This window comes from Aphis gossypii, chromosome 2 (genome assembly GCF_020184175.1).
Source record: "Aphis gossypii isolate Hap1 chromosome 2, ASM2018417v2, whole genome shotgun sequence".
NCBI classification, from domain to species: Eukaryota; Metazoa; Arthropoda; class Insecta; order Hemiptera; family Aphididae; genus Aphis; species Aphis gossypii.
In genome coordinates this window covers 51,531,302-51,558,186 of record NC_065531.1, presented here as the reverse complement: position 1 = coordinate 51,558,186, position 26,885 = coordinate 51,531,302, and the positions used below count along the sequence as shown (strand labels likewise).

Sequence of the window (26,885 nt, the reverse complement as noted above, 5' to 3'; positions counted from 1 at the left end):
AGTCTCCATATTGATCTTATAATTAAAAATTATTCTTTCCATTTTACCAATTTGTTTTTTTCTTGTATTATGGTAAAAATAAAATACATTTTGTTAGCATTCAAAAAAAATATGTATATAAAATACATGTATTATAATGTTATCGATACGAATATTACATCACTTCCACATTGGGTTAGTAGAAGCCAGATGGTATTGGTAAATTCTTAAAATATTAAGTATTTTAATTCTGACTTCCAATTAATTTTTGTTTTAAATATATATTTTCCTTGCCACCATAAATATAGAGAAAGTATGAGTACTGTTTCATTTATATACCTCAACATTAACAAAAATTATTTAAAATTTAATAAACTGATATTTTATAGTGAATGATAAAAGCACCGAGATTTCCCATGCGTATAAAGTACTTGGCAAAAGAATTGCGCGTTTGTTGAATGATCTTTGGATTGAGTGAATGACGCCGTAAAAAATAACGAGCATCAAAATAATATTTCACCGGATGAATCGCATTATATAATAGCACCGATTTCATGAAAATACAAAAAAATGAAAAAATAAAAACTCTGTGGTGAATCTTGACTCTTCGGATACTTTATATTATTTGCATCCCCTTCTCATTTATTTGTACCTCTTTTTCTTTTCATTTTTTTTTTTTGTATATACTCTGACCTATAATTTATTTTTCCATACAAGTTATAGCATTTTGCCAGATGATCAAATATAACGAGCTGTCTACTTTTGTGTTCAATTTCGTTAATTAAATTTCAATTAATGTCAACTTTTCTCTGTGATTTATTATCAACGATTATAAAAATATATTTTAAATGCAAATTGAAAACTAAATACGTTTGTACATGAACCAAATAGATTGTATATTCATATAATACAAAATAATATAAATTTTAAAATTATATTGAACTTAACTTTTAGCTATAACAAGTAATTTATAGTTGAAAAATCACTAAAACTAAATTGTTTAAAATACAATAATATTTGTTGCCAAAGTTAAATCTCCTATAGTAAGATATCTCTGTTAGCAACATTACTAATTACTATTAATAGTTAATTTACAAAACGTCAAAATATTATTATAGTTAATAATAATAACATATCATATTACAATACAATTTATACATTTTAAAATATGATCAATATAGATGATATACTTTCAAGTGTACAAGAAAAATAGATAATTTTCTTTAGATAACAATTTAAATTAAAGCTATATATTGCTTATTACTATATATTTATAATATTTAATAAGTCTAAATTATTCTAGATTCTTAGCTCATATAGAATAGTTTTGGTATACCGTGAATACCTGGGCAATATACATGCGATACATAGGTACATTAATTACGCATTTACCTATCAAAATGTTATTTATGTAATATTGTAATGTATAAAAATATAAAACTATAATTGAATATTTTGTATTTTTGTGTTATATTCATCACCATGGCTCGGGTGTATCATTTAATATTTGTTCAAAAATTAAAAGAGAAAACGTATTCAATTTAAATTAGTTTGTTGGTGATGTATGGATTTAGTGATGCCGTATTCATATGGCATGTGAAACGATTACTTCACTTCTTAGATGGGTGGGTGCCGGGTGGGTATAGACGAGTGAGTCTATGGAGTTAATGGGTTAACAAGGTTAAAGAAGGCGTTAATATGGTGTTATATATATACTATAATTAATTATGCCTGATATTCTGAAACAAAAAAAAAGGTGGTCAAATGAGTAGCGTTCTGCCGTACAGCTTGTATCGAGTGGACCTCGGACATAGAGTATAGTTTCCTTTAATGGATGCGTTAAATTTGAATGCAATGATGAGTATCATTGTATATGAAAAACGATTCTGAACGGAGATAATTTGTTAGCCTATAGGATATATTTTCGACTAAGTGGTGAAAAAGGTGGTTTATGTTTTAATGACCTGAAACCCCCAAAATTAAATCATGTATATTACAAAATGCAAATTTAAACACCTGGTGTATATGTTTCAAGTTTTTATGACTAGTAATTTTTAACTATAACAAAAATCTAAAATTATTTGATAATACCTAAATCGTTATTTTACGCGTGAATTTTTGGTTTCGTAAAACTTTAATAAACTTAAGATAATATTTTTTTAATTGACCAACTTAAGCCAAACTTATGAAAAAACTTGATGAACCCTAAATCTTTAACTACAAAATAACTTGCAAATATTCAAGATTTTGACAAGTTTTTGTCAATATTTGAACTTCAAACAATAATAAAAAAAAATTGTAATTAACAATTTTTGATTTTTTTAACTTCAATAGGAACAACTGACCAATCGATATTGTATATTTTTATAATTCTTGAACTATTAAGGGGCTAACTCATGAAGAACTTTGTATCAAATTTCCAAATATTTGACTTAGCCAAAAACATGTTATCAATATTTATAAAAAATAACTAAAAACAACGAATATTTCAAATTCCTATAAATAACCTTAAAATAAGCGAAATATTTTGTAAATTAAATAAATTAATAATAAATAATTTATAATAATAATTAAATTAATTTAAACGCTCATAACTTTTTTTCCTATAATGACTCTCGAGTTTTCTCTATAGCTGTAAGTAAGAAATTAAATGGAAAACTTTGTGTTTAATTTTTTAACCGTAGCTATACAAATACTAAAAATGTTATGAATTTTCATATACAAAATTACTTGCAAATTTTTGCGATTTTGACATATTTCGTAAAAATTTGAACTTAAAACGCTTATAAAAAAAAATTACGACCAACGATTTTTGATTTTTTTTTTTTTAACTAAAATAAGAACAATTTTTAAGAGACCTTGTATTAAATTTTCAAGTTTTTTTGTGGTTATTTTTCATCAACATTTCAAAAAAAAAAACTTAGTAAAATTGAAAATGTCAGTTGTCTAAATAGCTCCGTTATAGCTTTTAATTAAACAGTAACATAATACACTTAACATACTGAATTTTTATTAGTTATTTTTACTGACGCAATAATATTATTTCGTATGTATTATAATATATTCTTTCACAGAGACAATTCAGAGAGAAAAATCAAGATATTAAAATTAAAACATAGCGTGACAGCACTAGAAACAACATTTACAAAAATGTTTAACCATATAATATCATCCTTAACTATCCGCTAGCTTTCACTACTATAAACGGTCAAATTAACCTACAGGCATATACTGTAGTAAGGTGATTCACTAAACATGTCCAGTCACACTTTTTCCTTCATATTGAATTTATTTAAACTCTGATTTTTTGAACTTTAAATTGGCTTACTTAAATAAGATCATATTTTCTAATACTTTTATTTCACTTAAGGAAACTTAAATAACTGTGACTTACTAACTTTATTTTTTTCAAATAATAATTACCTTTTTTACTATAAACATTATTGATCAAATTAATTTTTTTTTAAATGTTCATGAAATTAAATATTTTTTTTTTTAGTTACCTATTTATGTTTCCGTACTAATAATAATGAGTTTACTTAAATGAAGTTTAAAAATATAAAGACAATGACAAATTAAAACTTTTAGTACCTAATTAATATTATAAATATAGTCTATATCAACATTTAATAATTACAATTTATTTTATATTTTATATTTGTAGAACCCAGTTTTAAAAACTTTTATACGTATCTATTGACCTATCGTAAACACCTTAGTAATTCAGAAACTTCCAGTTTTTGATTTAGATGCATCAACATTTTTTCAAAAAAATTATCTGCTTAACGTTTCTCAGTAAAGAGGTACTTATAAGGTTCTTATTTAAAAAAAAAGTCCTGATACATTTTTTAAATGATATAAATAATAATTTAAAATATAATCCTAAAGTATAATACTTAAAATTCTATAGATCGAAATTTAAAAATTCAATACTAAAAGAAAATTATAAGTGAACATGCTTTATGAATCAATCTATGTATTTAGCAAAAAGACTGCTATATACTAGCACCTAAATGTTAACAATCTGCTGTACTTGTTATGAACGATTCTTTTTTTTTGCAGTCTTATACTATCATACTATTCTACTATAGTATACTATATCAATTTGCAATTATTAGTTTTTAATTTTGAAGTTTTAACGACATATTGACTGTCAAAAATCAAAAAGCCATTATTTCCTATTTATTAAGTTAAAATATTACCCTATCACGGTTAATCTCGTTATTTATGTATGGTAAAAATATCTACCTTTTTAGAAAATTCAGTATGCGTTATTATATAGAATTAAAATTGTCTACATTGATGCTATTTATAACTTAAAATATATATTCTTAGCAAAAACACAGTTTTTTGTTCCTACTGCGAAATTGGGAAAACTGAGATTGACCGTGGTAATATTATGGTTCTTATAAGCGACTACCTATATTATTATAATATACACGTCGCTGCGTATTTGCGTTTTTAATGGGGACGGCAGTCCGACGGAGGGCCGGGCTCCGGAAAACGCGTACCGGCCAACCGCAGGCGTGCGTAAACGACTACCCTCTCCCCACATAACGATGCACGGTATACCACTTGACGGCACGACGAGAGGGTGGACCGCCGGCCGTTGCACAAATTATGCTTCATGGAGTAATAATACGCACGCACACGCGCACAACATATTGACGTGAACGTATATTTACGTATATAACATAATATATATTATACGAAATATAAACACGAGTGGGAAAATACTTTTGTCCGGCGGCGGTGAAAAACGTCGGTTTTTCTATGCATATACCTACATTTATCACGTCGGCGTAAACAGCGTGCGATGTGTCACCCCCGATAGGCTCCTCCTGACGACTCCTCGCCACGAACGCGTTTAATCTGCGGCGCGCGAGCGCTCTCCGCCACGCCACCCAATAGCTTTTCGTCGAACGTTTCCAAGGACGCTGCAGTCGACAACGACGTGCAGTACATACCGGTATATTATGTCATATTATTACACGCAGAAGTATTATTACCCTTAAACGTCACACAATATTTAATAATATCGTAATATTATCTATATCGTTTACGGTTATACCAACATCACTTATTAATACTGCGGTACAAACCACGTACCTGATGCAGCACGATCTTCTGTCGCGGTATAGCCAGCAATATTCTATCATAATATTATCATAATACGTCCTGGAAGTAAATTATTCTTCTACGTATTTTCTACGCGGTATCAATACTATATATGCGTGTTCGCTTCAAATAGATAATTTGGTATAAAAGATAGGTATACGTTATTTATGATATACAAAACTTTAATATCAAAAGTACACATCAACTTTACATATATTATACTGCCGTAGCGAAACAAATAATAACACGTTATCATGGAGTGTCCAAAACCTTCGTTTCTGATCAGGGATTTGATCGGAGATGTCTTACAAACTTCAAAATCTTCTGGTAAGCTAATTTGTATTATTATTCTCACGTGTGATGCATATAACATAATAATATAGGCATATATTAAAGTATGAAATCAGCTAAATTCTAAGTGTATATTCATATACCTACTTGATAAGGATTTTTATTTTTGACATTAATTTAAGTTTTATTTAAAAAAAAAAAGTCTTATAGTGACTAAGAAACTAAATAATCTACGAGTATCTACGATATGTACCAATATTTTGTTCATAAAAATTACGTATCATCAGTAGGATATAATAATTATTTTTGAATAAAACATATTATTTTATAAGAAGTACCTTAATATTTTCTTTTCATAAAGCGCCTAGATAACATAAATCCAAAATGTTTGACTTTTTTTTTAAAACTAAATGAAAGATAACCGGAAAATGAATCTAACTTTTGCACAGTAGAAGAATATAGCAATATAGCTATAAATATATATAATCATAATTATTTTTCGAATTAGAAAAATCATCCCTTTGCTCCTCATTTTTATTAAAGTTTAAAATGACGCCCAAGATAATAATTTTCTATATACTTGGCGGTTTAACTAATTAATAAAATTAATGCAATAGGTATTTATTTAATTGGGTTTTTTATTAGCATGTATCAAAAATCAAAATATCAGTTAAATAAAATGGATGTTTCATAAAAATAACCGCAAGATTACTATAGTGAAGTTAAAGTTTAAATTTTAAATATTATTCTAAGATGTAATATCTACATGAGTCATAATTACTTATAGTATACCAAGTACAATATTTGACATACCTACTATCATTATTTTATTAAATATACGCTAATGCGCCTTGTAAATATAGTTAATATATATTTATATCCTATCTATACAATGAGAATATATTTGTATAAATAATATTTTTATGCAAGTAATTGCGTATCTGCTATCTGCTTGAAATACGATTGCAAAGTTTGAAATAGTTTTTTTAACCAGTAGAAAATTGAAATACATTTTGACTTTTTATATACGAGTAGGTAATGAGTTCATGACAAATTTGGATTCCTTTATTTATACATCAAAATGTTCTATACTCTCTTTCAATCTTATTTATCATATTAAATATTAAATACTAATGTATAACTAAATTGCATGACTATACCAAGTCAAAAGTGTCACCAGTGAGTGACTTCTTTTCCCAAATTTATGTATCACCCTATTTGTTGTCTCCCTTATCTCACATATACTTATTATGTCTAAGATATAGATTGTATATATTCTTCTAAAAATAAAAAATATTAAATATGAATATGTATTTTTTTTTTTATAATTTTAATTTTTACATTATTTTTTTGACTGTATGAAAATTAGTTTAACGAACGGCGCTTTAAAGTTAATCAAAATAAATGTGTTCATGTATTATTTCCTTTACGTTCACAATAACCAAATTTTAGTCCTAATTTTTCTCTAAAATATCATATTCCTATTCCCCTACTCTTTCACAATTATGTTCCTTGGTCTAAAACTTAATATCAAAAATTAACTTGGGATCATTATCCTCTATCAAAACTAAAAGATAAGTTTTAACCAATCTTCTACTAGTTCTTAAAATTATTATTTGAGATAACAAATACGCTGCCATGAAAATTAAACTTCTTAAACATAAAACTACTAAAAACAATATATTCATACGGACTCTATTTGTGGAGTAAAAAGTTACGTAAAAAAGACAAAATTATTAACAAGATTTAAATCTCCCAAAATATTTCCTTCAGAAAATTAATAAATATCCCTCACTTCTTGACACGTGTTCAGCTATACACTACATGCGAATGTTAAGATAAAATCAATAAGCTATGAAGCCAAGATATAATATAAAACATTAGGTAGGTACGTAACCAGTTATCACTTATATTCTCATACAAATCCCCTAATTGGAAATCTGATCTCTGCCATAAGCATATATATCTGGCCAGGCTGGCCATCCCTTATGATTCTTATTGAAGCACAAACATCAAGTGATGTTTTGAATCATCTACACTGTATATATTATACAGGCTTGGATAGAAGTAGTAAATTGCCGAATTAAATTTAGTGGGCTAGACTTTATTTTGGAAAATTAAGTATTAAGCTTGATTATTCTAAAACATCTTATGGGTTTTGGGCAAGTAAAAATTCTAAAAATTAACGGGGGCCAGTACTAGCCCTATACGATAATGATCTTTTATAAGATTCAAACAACAAAATCAAGTTCAAATAAATAGATAATGTCATTCGTAGATCTCTCTATTCATCAAAAATGTCTTACTATATCATATTTGTTACCTACTTAAAAAAAATGTTTTTTTTACCTATAAGTAATATATTATGTACTATATATTTTTAATAAGCCACAGCTAAAATATGGTTAGAAGAGTACCTACCTATATAATTATTTAAAATAAAATATAGAGAAAATCAATAAATATATATGTATGAGAAATCAAATAAAAAAAAAAAATTACCAAAATAAGTTATCCAATTACAAAAAATAATAAATATTTGTATCTAATATTTTTTATTAGAATGATGATAAACTGAAAAATGTAAAATTGGACTAGGTTCTCATTTTTATACTCGATTTAATCATGTTAGAATTATAAGTAAATAAATAATTAAAAGTTATATCTTATGTATTTATATTATTTCATTATAGTAGCAGAAAATCGTAGATTTTATTTCTTTGCTTATTTATCTTATGTTCTTTTAATATGAGTTAATTTTGATATCTGCGTCGTGGATGGCCTGGGATAAAAATTCAAGTCAGAAAAATGTATTAGATATATTAATATATTCTTTAAAGTATAATGAAATTAAAAACTACTTAATTATTTTTAAAAAAAATGATACAATACAGCCATCGGAACAATAACAAATTCCAATATGTCGGGCCACCGGAAACTTCCCAGTATTCCAGTATCCCGGCGGGTCAGGCCGTCTCTGATCTGAGTAATTACAATTAATAGTAGTTACATTATGGTATCATTGGTATCAAACTTTATTTACTAAAAAAATTGTTTTTTTGCCATAAATAAATTGATAATTATTTATTTTATAATTTGTCATATTTTTTACAATAATTTTATTGATTCTCGTGTATATTAAAATTTAAAATACAATTTTCATTATATAAATAATAAATTAATTTTATATAAAACCTATTTATTCTATATTCTGAGATATTATTGTTTATTCAGCAGGATTTAATAACTTATTCTAATATTAAATACTAATATAGGTACCTAACATAAAAAAAATCAATATTAAACTAATGCGAGTATAGCTAAGTTTATTGATGATGTTATTATTTAATCTTTTATTGTAAAAAATAGTTCTTAATTTTTAAAATCTTATTTCTCTTTTTTTATAGGTATATAATATTGGATATAAAATGCACATTAAAAATATATTTTTTGATGGAAAAGTTGTTCAAATTTCAACTTATTTCAAATTTATTTTCTTTCTTTTTACTTTTCATAATACTTCAAATTAATCACATGCCAACCATATGACAATTAAAACTATCAAATATCAATACCTATATTAACACCATTATAAACTAGGTATATCAGATTTCTTCAATTTAACTACATTTCCTAGCATACCATTTATTTTAGTAGACAATTAAGATGTTTTTTCAATTTAATTCACGGTCCTTTTAAAATTTATACTAATTGTGATGTTAGTGTGTGTATTATTATTTATTTATGGTGATGTAGTTTGTATTAATAGTGTAAATTAGTTCGTTTTCAATAAACAACTTCAAAAAAAAAAAAAATATATGTACATATCAAATCACATCCTTGGTACTTAAAATATTGTATACTTTACTTTTAAAAGGTAAAATAAGCTTTTAATAATTTAATATATAAGCTGAGTGTACTTGAGACTTAACGATAGAATTATAATCTGAATATTTTATTGATTTCTTGACATTAAAGTAAAGTAGAGCTTTGGAAGTTCGTACTTATAATCATTACATACATTTACTCAAGATAAAGAAATTTAAAATAAATATTATAAGATTTTGTTTTCAAAAAATTACTAATATATATTTCTACTATTTCTAATATTCGTACGATCTAAAATACTAATATTTTACAATTCTCAACAATTAAAATGTACAATGATTCATCCATTGTTAGTATATACTTTAAATATTTTGAACTTAAATAAATTAAAATAATAATTAAAATGACGTCACGGTCGTAGATTTAATATATAAATTACGAAAATTCATCAAATATAATTCAAAAAATGCATAACAAAGTATTCGAAATTTCTTATAAAATGAATTGATTGTATAGTATATTAATTTACATCATTTAAATATATTATAAATATTTAATTAATTCTGGTTTAAGCAATTATATTTATTTAATTAATTAATTTTCATAGAAATATATAATTACATTTTTATTACTTTCATAATTGACTTAATGTTTTATTCAAACAAGTATAAATAAGCTGTTGTAATATATATAGAAGTTTACAGTATGAAGATGTTATATTTAATAAAAAGTTCATCGTTTTATAAAATACGTTAACGTAGGTCTTAGAATGTAAACAAACGGTCGAGAATTTTCAATTATAAAAAATAATATAAGTTACGAACCGAGTTTATAATATACTTTTTTTTAATTGGGCTCTAAATAAAACGCTTAGGATACTATACAGCATACTATACGGTTGTTAGATTAAAATTGTCTGGTGGTCGTGTCGGAGAAAGTCTGATATACACCCGTACACCCCCGTGTAAGTATACGAGTGGTTTTGGAGAATCGGACGTGCTCAAGAGGGTCGCCACATGCGACGGACCATTGAATTATCACGACAGTAATTGCGTCCTTTTATCTGCGAATACCTCATGCTGGGCAGTATGAAAAGACTTAAAACAACTCCCCTCCACGTTTGATTTGGTCATGTTTTTTTTCTGATTGATAATGATTTGAAATACGTTTCATTAAATAGGACAAGGGTACTACGCGTATAAATATTCGCAATTATACATAAATAAAAGTTTACCCCAAAAATCATGACAAGTACGATAATAGACTTAAACTAATGGTTCCACATACATATAATGATAGGGTAGATATATTGTTAAATATACGATTGACAATGTTTTTCTAATCTCATAAAAATACAAATAATTACTAATACATATTAGCCTGTAGGATTGTTGAATAAATTGTACAATATATAATGTACCTATATTATAATTGTACTAGATAGCTGAATTAATAATAGTATATTATTAATAAAAGTTTTACATAATTTAACAGTCACTATTATTATTGTATTATTTATTTTATTACTTTTAATATACCTATTTACAATTGCTTGGCATTTATCACAGAATAATATTATTGTCTAGTTTATTTTATTATAGACTATAATACATAATTTTATACATAGGTGGTATATAATAATATATTGCTACATATTATAGAGTTATCTGTATTTAAAACATATTTATGACATATGTATATAATGTAACAAATCACAATTGCTTTTCAATTAGAATAATAATTAGTAAAATAAAGATAATTTAAAATTATGTTTTAAGCTTTTAACCTAAATCCAATTAGTTTAAATTAAATACCAATACAATACCGTGTGTGTTGAAATTTGTCAATTTCTTCTTTTTGAATTATTTTGTCGTTTTAACGTATTTTAATACAATATTAATACCTACCAAATTATATAAGCATGTATCACGTAGGTAATCAATTTTAAAATCAATGATTGTATAATTTACACATCACATTTTTGTACATGCAATTATATAACAGGAGTAACAAATCTTTTTTAAGTCTGGAGTTAAAATACAATAATTATAGTTTTAAAAAAAATGCCGAACCAATGAATACAATTTTTTTTATAGTAATCGAAGTATTGGGAGAGTGATATACTGATATTTGTTGAAAAAATAAACTTACATATTTTATTATTATAATACCTATTTAAAAATATTTATATACATTTTGTAATATCTCTGTTTAAATTTTCATCTTGAGTGTGCAACATCCAGCATTGTATTATATTTTTTATAAATTTAAAATTATGGTTAGGTACTGTTTGTTATTGAATAATTTTTAAATAGCAGGTATTTGTTATGTAACTTTTAATGATACACAAAAGGCAGTAGCTTAATTCTTCTTATTTTGACCTGATTGCATTCAATATGGAAAATACATTTTCAGAACAACTGTATCAAAATCTGTATTTTGAGAGTATGAAATAAAAAAATGTCTGGAAATGAGTTTAAAACTTTAAAAATGCTAAATATTTATTAAATTCTAATATTAACTAAATGCTTGATTTAATAATGAAAAAAAAATACTTTTGCATACCAATAACATTGTATTAGTCTATCTTGAAGTGAGGGTTTTCAAATGCTGTTAAAATGTTAAATAGTGATAAAATTCATTTTAAATTTTGCTTAATTTACACTTATATTACTAAACTTTTAGTAAGTACAAATGTACAATAATTTTTGTACAATACAATTATAATAGTTGTGTAAATGCATAAAAAATCAAGAATATTTTGTCTCTTATAATAATATAATATGCTATATAATGATCATTCATAGTGGCCTACAATTTTTTCTCATTAGGCCATCAGGTATTAAAATGTACCTCTACCTATAATAATACATAATACATATGTTGTCAAAAACACCCAAGTTCAAAAAAGTATTTTGTTACCTATTATTATAATATGATATAGATGTGTCCAGTGACGAAGGTACAGCCGACATGGATGACCGTACGCTGACAGTCAGTAACTTTTCCGCACTACCGTTGTTGGTACAAAAACACCACCACCACCACTATCAACAACACCAAGACATGCTTACCGGGAAATCGTGTGGCCGAAAAGTCAGACGCAGGAGGACAGCATTCACTCATGCTCAACTAGCTTATCTCGAACGAAAGTTTCGTTCCCAAAAGTATTTGTCGGTAGCCGATCGCAGCGACGTGGCTGAAGCATTGAATTTGTCAGAAACTCAAGTCAAAACTTGGTACCAAAATCGAAGGTTTGTATAAATCTTCAAAATATTATTTTGTGTTTGCACACAGTCTCTATATTATATTAACGTAATTTGCACATTATATAATTTATACATAGTACATACGTGTATCTAAATCAAACAATCAACGAAGGTAAACTTATTTGTGTAGTTCATTTTCTGAGGAGCTTAGTTGTTAGTCCAACAACTGACACATCGATGTTAGCCATCAAATTATTATTGCTGTCGTCGTCTGACTAACTTGGTCAGTAGTTTTGTTTCATGACACACTGACTCTCTAAGAAAGTATTCTTCAAAATTCAACCCCTAAAAGTGTGCCAATGATCTGGTACAAGTGTCATTAGATCGAAACGTAAATACTAGGTATACATCTATTATTTCCATATATAAATTCAAAATTTGGTTTATAGTTTTATCTTATTACGTAGATACCCACTACTGAAGTATTTTCCCAACTGCATGCCCTAAGGTAGTTAAACGATATGAAAAGGGGTAAAAATTAAAAATAATTTTCTTGGTCGGATTTTTTTTTTTTTGAACCTTAGCATACATAATTGCTGTAATATCCATTATAAATGTACCTATATAATTTTAAGAGTTAACCTAATAATAAAACATACACAGTTTGTACAACAGATAGATACACATAATTTTCATAACTTAAAGTTTGATAAATTAATAACTACAATAGATCAATTGGTGGGTGGTCACTATCCCAGCTTTCTTTTAATCTAATATTATATGAGGGACTTAATACCACCTCCTCAAAATAATATTGCCTGTTACAGTATTGTTTGCGGATAAAAAAAAAAATCAGTTAACAGTTTACACATAAAAATGATGAATGTAACGCCCACTTTTATTGTACACCTAAAATAAAAATTATTCACGTCCTTCATACGACGTCGTGTTCTGTCGAACCCGACGTGTGTGTGTGTGTGTTGATATATAGGACGAAGTGGAAGCGTCAGAACCAGTTGCGTCTCGATCAGCTGCGCCAACAGTCGGTTGAACCGCAGTCGGAAACGTCCGCCGCCGCCGAGTTCGGCCAGCACCACAAACAACAGCACCAACAGCACAGGCTGCACTCGGTGGAACCGCACCACAATCGGCAAGAGCACAGAGTGTACGTGCCGTCGTCTGCGGCGTCCGCGTCCGCAGACTCGGACATACAGGCAGCTGCGGAGGCGTCGGCCGCCGCACCGTTAACGTCGTCAGCGACAGCGGCAGCGGCCGCGGCTGCGTTTATCGGCGCGCCGTACCCCGGGGTGGCCAACGGCGCGCGATGGAACTTTCTGACCACGGCCGCGGCCATCGTGCGGAACGTATCGTACGTGCACGGGTGTCACATGTAGACGACGTTATAACGGTAACGACGTGTTACATATTATTGTAAAATGATTCAGTTCGCATCGGCACGGATTGTATACAGGGTGGTCGTACGAACGATATCATAATATATATTATACTGTAAGCGACGCTTTAAATAGGTAGGAATATGATTTTTAGGTAAATAAACTTACATGCACGATGTATGTAATGTATTAGTTTGGCAAAGCTTTTTGAAATCACATAAATATAATTATTATACATACTTAATTAACGTATAAAGGCGTGACCCCGGGAAAAATCGTACAGGCCGTCCATAATAGACCAAATTAGTAGGGAGAGGGGACAAAAAACTTAAAGTTTAAAACATAAAACTATTTGAATTCGATTTTTACAAATCATTTTTATTATACTTCGTAACCTAACCTTTATAAATATGTCTTATGAGGTTATATGGATACACAATTTTAACGGAATAGCATAGGTGCATAAACCTTAATATTGTATGTACTACCTATTGGCCTTTAATACCTACCAACAAAAATATATGATTATACTGAAGTTACAAAAAAAAGAAATAATAATAAAATAAAAACTAACAAAATATTTAAAATGCTGTATAAACTATTTAAATAAACCTTACCTCTTTGAAGACTACACTGTAGTATTAAACTGTGTCATTAAAACTGGAGAAACTCGGAGGGGGATGCTTAGCATCCCTAAATTTTTTTCATTTTAACTTAAATTTTAATAGTAACAAGTTACAGGTATCCATAAACATAAGATAACATTATAAAAATTAAATACAGCCATAGAGGGAATTCTCACCCCTGGTTTTTCCATCAAAATTGCGTCTATGAGTGTTAACTCTGATATATTTAGCGGAAAGCCGAATGTATACAATCTTCCTCTCCAGATACTTGCTTAGCCCATTAATTCAATATGACTATTACAGTCGTAGTCCGTAGTCATTAATGATTAAATTGTATATAAGTAAAAAAAAATATGTGTTGCACTACACATCGTATATTCAGACTATAGTAATTAAAAATTACCTATTGACTACTTATAGTCTATAGAATAATTGATCATAAAAATATTTTGGTTTTGCAGATCCCAGTGATCCCACTCTATGGCAAACTCACAATTAGTTTAGATAATTTTTTTATTTGGCTTACGAGAAATATTTATCAACTTCACAATTTCCATATCCCAATTTTAAGTTTTTGGGTTGAGAAAAGCTATAAATATTTAAATCAAACATACCAAACCCCCTCACCTCATAAAACCCCTGCTTGATGGAGTATCTATTTATATTAATTTATGACATACATTTTATGTCTTTAAGTACGATGTGTCGATATAAAATATTTATTATTTATCTAAATCTTTTCCTTAGATTTAATACGTAGGTATATAGTAAATCTGTTATTTTTAACAAAATTAAAACTATTTTTATTAAAATAAATAACAAAATTTAGGGACTTAATGTACCTATTTATAATTATAACGAGCGATTTAAAATTCCAGATTTATCCAAGAAGAAAGTTAAGTCACTCCACGCCATAAACGGATAATTGGTCACATTCGTGGGGGGCTTAACATGTTTTTCTTAACCGTATCCACGTAAACACATATTTTTAGAAGCTTCAACCGTCTGGTGTGACTTGATTACGGTTTTTGGGGGGGACTTAAGGCTTAAGACCTCCCCAAGTCCTTCCTTAATATCCGCCTATGCTCCATGCCCCCTCCAAATTATGCCTATTGAAATTTCCAACTAAGTAAATAATAAAACTATAAGCTACAAAGTCATAATAGGTTACCTAAGTTAGGTAGGTGCCCATATTTTTAAAATCAAAAATGTTTGTAAATACTAGATTATATTTCATATTAATTAGTAATAGATCAACCAGATCAAATATGCATATCCATGAACCACAGTTATGAATCTAGTATGTAACAGGTACAGCCTTTAAATAATAAATATAAACTGTAATGGTCGTTACTTACCTATTGGCTATAAATTGACTTATACCTATTTTTAATTTATATTTAATACTATGTATAACATCTTAACATCTTTACAAGTTCCCTGTAATGTGCTTATGATATTTGGTAGAGAAAATGGATAATCATGAATATTTTTGATTGGATTTCATTGACAAGGTCATGCCTATGTTTAACAATAATTGTTAATTATTAATTTTTAGCATGCTACGACACAGTTAAAATTATTTCAAAACAGTAGGCAAATACAATTGCAGTATTATTTTTTAATTTACCAACTTCATCTATATATTCGATTCTCTAATTGCATCCTTGTGTAATGCCTTACACTCATACAAGGCATTAACAAAATTATTAATCATATTTTTATTTACCATATAGAAAAATGAAATAATATAGCAATACATATAATACCTACTATGTAATACTCATTACTGATCTATAATTTTTTGAAAACATTTAAATTTTTAACAATTAATAAATTAATTATTATTGTCATTAAATAACAAAATTAATTAAATATTGACATAAACCTAAATATTATTACATAATGTAAATATAAATTTTCATAAGAATTGAATTTTTTTTTCTTAATATTTACAATATAGAATACAACTGTTAATGTAGTATGTAATTAAAAAATTAAAAGTGTGATAAGCTATTTACCTATAAAACAATTTTGTTTTAATTATAATCTAAGCTTTTAAACTCTAATCCATCAATAATATTCTAATATTAAGTAAAAATAATGAAAATAATTTAGATTTTTATCAATCATATTATAATAAATTAAAAGAAAATTATTTATCTTAATTAGAACTTTTTTTACTATACATCCAAAGATTTCCACATTTTTGGATTAGATTTTATTATTTAAATATGATTTCAAATGGTTCAGTTAATTCATTGTTTTAAAATTTTAGAATATTCAAATTTATATGATATTTAGTACTGTTATCCTGAATCATTGAATATTTTTTATAATTTTAAGTAATACAATGATGTATAATGTACATGACTAATTTGTATAATTAAAACATGTAAAATGTATTTGACGCATTACAAATTAAATAGTTACAACTAATTATTAATTCAGTTTATTTGATAGAAACCTATTTTGTTTGTATTTAATAAATGTTTATTCAGAAATTTTACTTCATGTGCAATATTTAGTAGACGAATATAATATATTTGTGTAAAAACATTATATTACCTACACACAATTATAATTAACTATCTAATACTGTTATAATAAATACATTTAATTAATTGTTGATTTTTTTTTTTTTTTTAATGAAAAAAGTACAAATTAAATGATAAAATGAATACATTTTAATGTATCATACCAATATGGCAATACATACATTACACATACACATATATATAAATTAATATATTCACAAAAATGAACATATATTTAATAAGTAGACACATAAAGTTTGCAAATAGTAAATACTAAATATTATGATTGTTTTAATATTGCAAAAAATCTTTTATACCTTAGGTATTTTTTCAGAATTTAGTACTTCGAAATAAAAACTTATATTTGTCCTAAATTCCAAGTGTAGTCATTTTGTAATTTAAATTGGTACAAATATCTATTTTATAACTGGAACCTGCAAGACATGTTACCTGAAACAATGAAAAAAAATACAAGTTTTGTTATATAAGTTAATAATAAAATATGAATAAATTTAGAAATGTAAGTACATTTTTAGAATTAAAATAGTACCTATATAATATATATATATAAATGTTTAAAGTATACATCGAGGTATACATTTCAATTTAATACTTATTATTTATTTTGTAACAAAATTATAAGAATTTTACAAATGATTTGAATATACATTAGTATTAACTCTGATAGATTCAAATAAAAAGTATTAATAAAATTATTTATCATGATTTATCAATAAAAGTATAACATTTCATTATTTTAATATTATATTTGTACTTATTGATATTTGATTTATACTATTATGCATGATGTTGAAATGCTAACTGATAATATTCTCATTGTTTTTTTTTTCATATAAATGTACTAAATAGCAATTGATTAAATTAATTCAATAGTTAAACATATTCTCTCAATTGTAATGTTCCAAGTTCTGACAAAAAAATAATTATTTTAAAATAAACTCACTTTGAATGGATTTTCTTGGTTAACACAACTGAAAACAGTCACTGGACTAGTTTCGATTTTACACAAAATTTCATCAGTAAATGATAACTGATAAAAATATTTTGAGCATCCTCCAGCGTATAATGTTTCATCCATAAGTTTGGTAACATGTATTCCGGAATCTTCAACACAATTGTATACTGTCATAGGAGCAGCCATTGATCGATTCCATAATGACAGTTTAGTTCCTCCACCACATAACTGATTAAATACAAATTAAGTTTTGAGAAATAAAAAAAAAATTATAAATACTGATATTTTACCATCCAATCATTAGTGATTGTAACAGATCCAACCCAATTTCCAAGATTAGGACGTTTAATTTCTGGATTATTGCTGGGAATGATTTTTGATAAATATTCTTTACAGCGAACATCCCAAAACAAGACAGATCCATCTTCACTAGCTGAGACGATTGTATCATCTCTAGAATTATAGATAATAATTATAAATTGCATACATAAAATAAAATAATATGATAATCAAATATTACAATTTATCAATAGAATGAATAAAATCACTATGCCCTTCAAATTTCTGCGTAACATCACCACATTCTAAATTAAATGCATAAACAGTATTGTCACCACATCCTGCATATAAGACATTATCATCTTTGTTTAATATTAAACAATTTACATCTATTGCTAACATTGAATCCCTAAAAACATATAAACAATAATCAAAATTATTATATTTGAATTGTGAAAAACAAATCTTATAACAAATTTTAATAACTATATAGGCACTGTAATAGTGTGCACAGATCTAAAATGTAAATAAGCTACAATATAAACAGAACTAAATATTATTTATGAATTGTCTTTACTTGGGTGATGGAATATTAATACTCCAACTAATACTGAGAGGTTCAATTTTTGAGTTTTCACCAAAATTACTATCAATAATAGTTTCCCAATCCACTCCAACAATAAGACCAACACCACCAATTATCAAAAATTTTTCACCAGATTCCATGCTGTTTATTTGCATTTTACGTATCATCTCAAATTCATAGGATCGACCTCCAGCTGATAAATGTTGATCTTTGAAGTCGACTCCCGACTGCAATTCATTTTTTAAACTAGAAATTAAAAATAAAAATATTAATAAACGCTCGTGTTTTTAAAAGTATCATTTAATAATTTAGTTATTTAACTTACTTGTAGACTGTTAATATTCCATAATTATTACCGGTAATCAAATAGTTTCCGCAAGGAGAAAATGTTTGAGATAAAATTGTAGTGTAATATTTACTATCAACCATGTTTAAAAATTATAGTATTTTTGTTAATTTATATATTTTATTGCAAAAGAAAAAAATATTTTTTTAGAAACACAAAAATATAAAACAACTGAAACGTTATAAACCTAATACTATATAGGTAAGTCTTGTAATTCTGTCCAATGTATAATAATATAGTATATTCAATCCTGTTTCCTATATACTACTTGTCAACATTAACAAATCTACGTTATCACCGGTAACCGTCGTACTCGTATCAGTCGTATCACAGAATTATTATAATCACGATTCACAAAGAATTATAATTCGTTAGGGGGCCCCCATACCAACAATTATTTCCTCTATTTATCTCCCACAGTCCCACATAATAATATTATAGGTATTAGAACATTATTTAGAAACAAAGATAGGTAGGTACTCTATTACTCTGTATTTTCGCGATTACGACTTTAATTCAGTTTTTTTTTTACATCGATTAAAAAAATCTTTATAGTTTATACCTATAATAATATAAAGTCAACATTTTTACAAATGCGTGTTGACCTTATTTAATAAATAATACATAATAATAAATAAAATACAAATCAATTAAGTAACATAACAAAACCATTTATTGAGTAAATCATTAAATCATTCCAATTTTCATAATAAATTATTAATGAATAACCATTAATTATAATATTATGTTAAGTTTTAAGTTGAAGACGTTGAATGAACTGTTGAAGTGAAGTAATTGCTTTTCATTTTAATTAACGTGCAGACATATGATAGGAAATTATAAATTATATTTTAATTCCTATTGTGTATTGTGTCAAGCACAGCAAAACATACAACGGACAAATTTTTTCGTTCGTTTCCACAACGAACGGCGGCGGGGTCCTTTTTCGACCGTGGTTGCCGTGAGCCATCAGCGACAGTACCGAGGTCAGTTATCGGATCTAATGCCGGTTTTATTGATCCATTTGGCATTTACAGCTTTGGTCAAAACTTGCATCATCGAAACGCATTCAGATTTAGTCGCATTGTTTGCGTCAAACTCCATATAAATATTTGGCATCGAGCACCACAATCTCTTCGGTGAACCAGTGAATTCTTCCCTCGTCATTTCCGGTACTACCGGTCCATCGGAAGTTTGCTGCACCAATGCAGAAGTCAATGATTGTATTTCCAATACATCATTATTCGCACCAGACATCACTGCAATGCTAGGCATTGAACTGGCCGCAAAAGAAGACGGTGATTGGATCTTGACATCAGACATAATAATAATTTTCGTGATTGATTACCTAGTAGGTATAATATACGTCAATACGCTTTTACGGTAAGTACCTATAAGTTAATGAATGTTTAATACTTTTAAAGCAGAATACCTATGTTATTCTTTATTCGAAGAATTCTTCGTAACTATGACACTGTAATAATAAATAGTTGTATCACAGAAACGAATTTTATGTATTTAAACACAATAAAAACACTAAACGTATAGGTATAGTTTTACTATAGCTGGCTGCATTAGCAGCAATAAATAAATGTTTATAGTTTTCGTATCGAAATAACAGATTAATTACTTTAATTCAAATAATAAAAATAATTATGTAAATTAATTCAAAAAAGTTAGCAAATCTCACTCTGTAAGCATTTTAAATTATCAGTTTCTAAACGTATTTCAATAAAACAGAATATACTTTAATTATTCCATTTAAATTTCAAAAAAAAATGTATAGCTTAACTTTTGTACTTTGATAACTATTTTTTAATATTGGCTAGTATGAAATATGAATCTATAATTAACTCATATTATGTAATTATATAATATTTATTATGTTGATGTCTTATAGTTCTGACACAATAACGAAGGTATGTTATGGTGTCTATAAAACTCTAAATTTATGTTTAGAAATCTAAAATGAGTAGATTGTATGACGTAGAAATCAAATTTCTAAAAAAAGTTAATTTTTTGCCGCTGGTAAATCAGTAAAAACAATATAATATAGTTTTGACTTTTGGTTAAAACATTTATTAAAAATATAATATATTATTCACATATAAGTACGATTCTTTTTTTTTTCTTTAATGACTGAAGCAAGTATAATGTAGGTGAAAAATAATAAGTACCTGACAAAATATTGTTTCTTGTTTATACAATACAACAATAGGTTATACCATTTAGTCAAATGTTTATATTATTATACCCACTGCAACTTCACAGGTAATTCATTTATGCCCAAGTTCATATTAATTTGAATAGGTATAATAATTAATAAATTCATAAATCAATATTTTTATTGTGTTACATAAATTTATATTGGCTAAATTGGCATATTTCCTCAACTGACAGCAAAGTATTGTAAATTGCAGTAATTGCAGTATTTAGTTTTGGGATCTATACGTATAGTAGTACGTACATATATAACATATACGACTATAAGAATTAAGCATGGCCGTGTGGAACTAGTGCAGCAAAATTTTGGCTCAGTAAATATTAATAGTTTTTAAATTTAAAAAAAATAATGTAATGATAAACATGAAATAGGTATAACGCAAAATTAGTGGCGTAAGGGGCGTAACAAAAAAATTTGAGCCCCCCACAAAAATTAAAAATGGGCCCTTAAAATATTGTTATACCAAGTATAACCCTATAACCAAAGGCCCAAATTACTGTGGGCGCCCCTCGCAACGCGGGATCTGCGGGCCCTCAGTTACGCCACTGCAGCGTAAAATATAATACATTATAACAACATAACATTGGTACCTAAACTAAAAATCAGAATAACGTTAAAACTTAAAGTAATAATATTTATGTAACCTATGTAAAATTATGTCATATGTCACAATAATTGAATAATTGCACTATTGTCTATTAGGTATATATTTATACCTAATAGGTACTTAATACTAGTAATACTTATACAGTTTACCTCATCACAACCAATAATATTTTATAGAAAACTGAATAAATATTTCTTTTATGATTTCACTCAAAACAAATAACAATGTACCTATGTATTTCAAATAAACAATATATTTATTTATAATTTTAGTGCAACTGACATATGCATGTATGTATAGACGTATATAGTACTGTTATAGTGTTATATATATATATATAATATATATGGTATGACTGTATAAGAGATTATTGTTTAACTAACTACAATAATAATATGATTATATTATATATTATTATACGACTATATAAAATATTACATTAATAATTATAGATACGAAGAGGGTAGTAGATTAAAGAATTTGGAAGCTGTATAAAAATGAAAGTAATATAAACACTTTCTTTATTTATTGATTAATAATTTAAATAGATTTAGAAAAATGACCATTGATTGCTGGCTCATCAGCGGCATAGTTAGACATTTCTTGAGGAATTACCGCACTTTCTTCAATACCCGTACAAGGGCGACACATGCATTCCAATGGAGCTTTTGTAGTTACCTACAATCGAATATAATATAATAGTTTTATAAATATATTATATTATTGTCATTCTAATTACTGTTTACTATATTAGTATAACAGTATACTCATCAATTAATAATTATTACTATATCACAAAATACCTATGTATCTAACTTATTATTATTTAGTAAAGAAATCTATGGTCCTCAGAAAAAAAATAAGTTTATGTTAAAATTGTATGAAATCCATAAAATTACAATTCAAATTTTAATTGCATTTTCGCGTGATCTCATAAATAAATATTAAATATACATATCAACATTCAATATCGAAGGTGACACGCTATTTTGTTGAATTCTGTAATTAGGTACCTACTATTGTTGTCTGTTAATTGCTAAGAATTGGATTAATTACTTTTTTTATGTAATACAAAAATAAACAAATTTTTACCATACCAAATATATCTAAGTGGTCAGGAAATTTGTTTTAAAATTGAAATTTTGTTACTTTTGTGTAAAATACATTTTTGGACGTAAAAAAATAGAGCGATTTAAGGTGTTTTATTCACGCAGGAACTTAAACAAGTGGGTAATTGTTATCTGCTACTCTTGTATAAATATATTCAACTATAAATTTAGTCGTGTTTTACATAGAATAATTTCAATATAACAAAGGCATTTACGATTTATCTCCTATAGTTATATAAAATATATATAGTGGAAGTAATATAGGTATATATTATGTTATTTTCATTCTGATTGCAAGATAAAAATCAGTGCATATACAGTTGTTGTGTTGTGTTTATCAGATTAAAATGGATAGCAAGTATTAGAAAGTCATTCGTCCCTTATTTAATTGTTTTCATTTTTTTTACTATCAACCAACAGGCTCCCATAAATTTATTATTCAGACCTTAACCTCCCTCCCCTCACGTCATTTACTGAATATATTTATTTAACTGATAAGTGTATAAAGTTATGAACATACCTTCCTAAATTTTTTCTCGCCTTGTTTGGCTTTTGGACAAAAGAGTGATACCGAAGCTTCTCGTTCGCCACTCTCTTGACAACACATGCAAGACCTTTCCATTTGCCATATTTTAGACCCAGAAACCTTGTTGGAAAAACAAAACATCATTATATATTTGCATAGGAATCATTATTATTTGGAAAGTTTTTCGTTTAGAACGCTTATATATACTTGTAAATAGCTGCTGCAGCGTCCTGTACATGCAAACGATGGTATTGGCTTAGGTACACATCCTGGGTACTGTAAGACATGGATGACAGGTGTTACTTGGCAGTCGTCGCTAGACCTAGCGGTTACGACCACCCCGTTACCGTTATTATTAGCAAAGGCCATGTTGCACATAGCCAATACTATCAGATATTCTAAAATGTCATTAAAATCATTTATAAATTAGTACTAGAATAATATACAATACCAATTAAAAAGTTTATAAAAGTTAATTCGTATTAAAAGATTTCTTTATAATATATACATAATATGTATATTTAACGATAACCAAATCGATTAAATTTTTTTAATGTTTAAGCGTTATTACATTTCACTTAGGAAGTCTTAAAATTATTCATAGTTATACTTACTGAAAAAATCCTGGTTGATGGTAGACATTACGACTCAAAGATCATACTGTGAATAATCTTGCTAGTGGCAGTCGACTTTGAAGGGCTCAGACTTCCGACATTTATGATTTATTAACGGAAATGAGACTCCTGGGGAGTAAACATGGTTTATGAATTAGAAGGCTCAGTCGGCTGTAAGTTTCCGAAAAACACGTACATGTAGAATCATTTAAATCTAGACGGTTTACTGGCGTCAAAATTGAAAGGGTTCTGTAAAATACTATAAATATACGAAAATTAATACCTAAAAGTTTTTTTAAGGGTAAATTATTTTGGAAAATGGCTATAATGTAAATATTACTAAATTATATAGCTATAATAAGTACAGTGTACTGTACACTATTTTAAGTATTATACAGATATAGAAAAAAATGTGTGGATATAAACAATAATAATTAAATAAATTAACGCATAAATATGTTGAATTTTAGTTTTAACCCGAAAAATAATTATAAATGTAGTTTGCGCCACACAAACTTGATAAAAGAACATTGTAATCTGAACCATTCCTTCAAAAATCGTAATTTGCACCACTTTAAAATAACTACTAAACAGTTTTTTTTTACCGATTGACATATTGTATTTTCAATCATTGATCAATCAAGTTCGAAGTTCATTCAATAGTTAAATTTTTTTTAAATTACTAAAAATTATTTCAGAGTACTAAAAAAGTAAATAATATAAAAAAAAACATATAAAAATCAGTCATATTATTATAATTATTATAAATAAATGTATATAAGTATACGTACTTTATGTATATTTTCCAATAAATTGATTTTCATATTATGATATTTATGTTTTATATGCCTAAAAAACATATACCTATAGTAGAATTGTATAATACCTAGCTTACTAAGCTAAGTAATAATTAAAACTAAACTAAAACTAAGCTTTTTCCATCCAAGTTTCTCCTGTTTATAATCTTCATCTTATTTTATTTTCTTTATCTGTTTTCCATAAGTTTTCCTTCAAATAGCTACAAATGTGCGTTTGAATTTTAAATTGCTACGAAATTGCGGAACGATAACGATTTATCCTAAAACGATTTAACATATTTGTTATTATTCAAAAAGTATAAGTCATAGACACTTGAAAATTTCATCAGTCATTTAGATTGGCATTTCTTTACATGATTTAATTTTTAAAATATTTCGCTTATTTCAATGCTAATTTTAGAAATTTGAAATATTAGTTTTTGTTCCAATCATTGGATTTAAATGTAATACATCAATTATAGTGACCTACTATATATAAATACAATTGAGCGTTACTCACTTGACCACTCTTTTTTAATTACATTTGTAGAAAATCGCGAAAATTTACAAGTATTTTGTAGATGAAATTCTATAAAATGTTCAATTTTTATATCAAAATATTGCGAATTTAATATAGGATTCTTCATAATACATAAGTAATTCTTACTAGAACTAAAAAATCTAAAAAATATACTATATATATTGTGTATTTTATAGATGAATAATTATTTTGTTTCAATTAAAAACATTATCGGTAGACGGTAAGGACTTAAAACTTTTACGTATAGCCGTATAGGTATAACGAATTTTACTACACGCAGTGGCATTTTAATTTAAATTTATCTAAATTATCTAATTTATCATTATCTATTTATACCTATTATGACCCTATTTACATTTTACACTGTTTTACAGTAAGATAGTATTGACTAATGACTATTGGCTTAAAAATTAATAACAATATTTAGATATTCATATTAGATATAATATTTAACAAATTATATTTATGAATATTATTAAATTAAGAACCACTGCGTTATATATTTTATAAATATTAAAATATTTTATGAAAATGTTATGTAGCTAAAGGTTTTTCTTAAATTACAATAAAAACAAAATATATATTTTTTTTTTGAAAACTAATTTTGCGTATTCATTTCATTCCTATTTTACCTTTTTTTTAACCCTAATTATTATTACATTAACTCTTCTAATATACCAATATAATTTGCTATCAAAATCTATCCTCCATAATAATTTGAATATTAAAGCATTTAAACCATTAACCAATACATTTACGTTGTCACATTGATCCACTCAGAATCTAATATCAATTTAAAAATTAAAAGCGTTTTCAAAGATAAGCATTGTAAGCTTGATATGCTTAGAATACCTACATCGAATAATGAATATATAGCTAGTTATACGAGTTATTATAGTACATTTTTATACTTCACAAAATTAAACTCTTCCTAATAATAATGTCTTAGATTTAGAGTACCTATGTTATTATATATCTGTTACCCTTATAGCTTATAGTTTAACATTTCAAGCTTTATTTGTTTTTATATGTATTAGTTTTATAGTAAAATACAATTCAAGAACTATCGTCTATCAAATTAGTTTGTAGTTGTAGCTATATAAAAAAGATGATAATATGTGGATTCTATTGCGCATAGAAGGAGGAGGGCTAATTATTACATTATATGTATTATATTGATAGTTATTAATTATTATACAAATTGAAATTTTATTTATTTACCTACTAAGAATATTTTTTATTTATAGTTCGAAAAATAATTAACAATATTTTTTTTACTCTGTTAGTAAATTATATTT

At 26.6% G+C, this 26,885-nt stretch overlaps 3 protein-coding genes across 4 annotated transcripts; 1 reads left to right on the top strand and 2 right to left on the bottom strand.

Annotated features, from left to right (window-relative positions):
• The first annotated feature begins 4,753 nt into the window (after positions 1-4,753).
• Positions 4,754-17,015, top strand: LOC114128247 (barH-like 2 homeobox protein). 2 transcript variants are annotated; one of them, XM_050201253.1, is made up of 4 exons: positions 4,754-5,251; positions 5,328-5,424; positions 12,161-12,470; positions 13,417-17,015. In XM_050201253.1, exons 2-4 carry the CDS (start codon positions 5,352-5,354, stop codon positions 13,817-13,819), a joined length of 786 nt encoding a protein of 261 aa, XP_050057210.1. In that variant the 5' UTR covers positions 4,754-5,251; positions 5,328-5,351; the 3' UTR covers positions 13,820-17,015. The 2 variants fall into 2 exon arrangements, with proteins under 2 accessions (XP_050057210.1, XP_050057209.1); XM_050201252.1 differs by having other exon boundaries at positions 4,755-5,424.
• A 163-nt stretch (positions 17,016-17,178) lies between these two features.
• LOC114128229 (THO complex subunit 6) lies at positions 17,179-19,443 on the bottom strand. The gene is made up of 6 exons (XM_027992703.2): positions 19,149-19,443; positions 18,815-19,069; positions 18,479-18,646; positions 18,249-18,411; positions 17,947-18,186; positions 17,179-17,432 (listed from the first exon to the last, which is right to left on the bottom strand). The coding sequence occupies exons 1-6, from the start codon at positions 19,250-19,252 to the stop codon at positions 17,352-17,354; spliced, it is 1,011 nt and encodes a 336-aa protein (XP_027848504.2). The 5' UTR covers positions 19,253-19,443; the 3' UTR covers positions 17,179-17,351.
• A 3,049-nt stretch (positions 19,444-22,492) lies between these two features.
• Positions 22,493-24,385, bottom strand: LOC114128243 (bursicon). The gene is made up of 4 exons (XM_027992719.2): positions 24,250-24,385; positions 23,843-24,033; positions 23,630-23,755; positions 22,493-22,678 (listed from the first exon to the last, which is right to left on the bottom strand). The coding sequence occupies exons 1-4, from the start codon at positions 24,275-24,277 to the stop codon at positions 22,541-22,543; spliced, it is 483 nt and encodes a 160-aa protein (XP_027848520.1). The 5' UTR covers positions 24,278-24,385; the 3' UTR covers positions 22,493-22,540.
• Between the last annotated feature and the right edge of the window lie 2,500 nt (positions 24,386-26,885).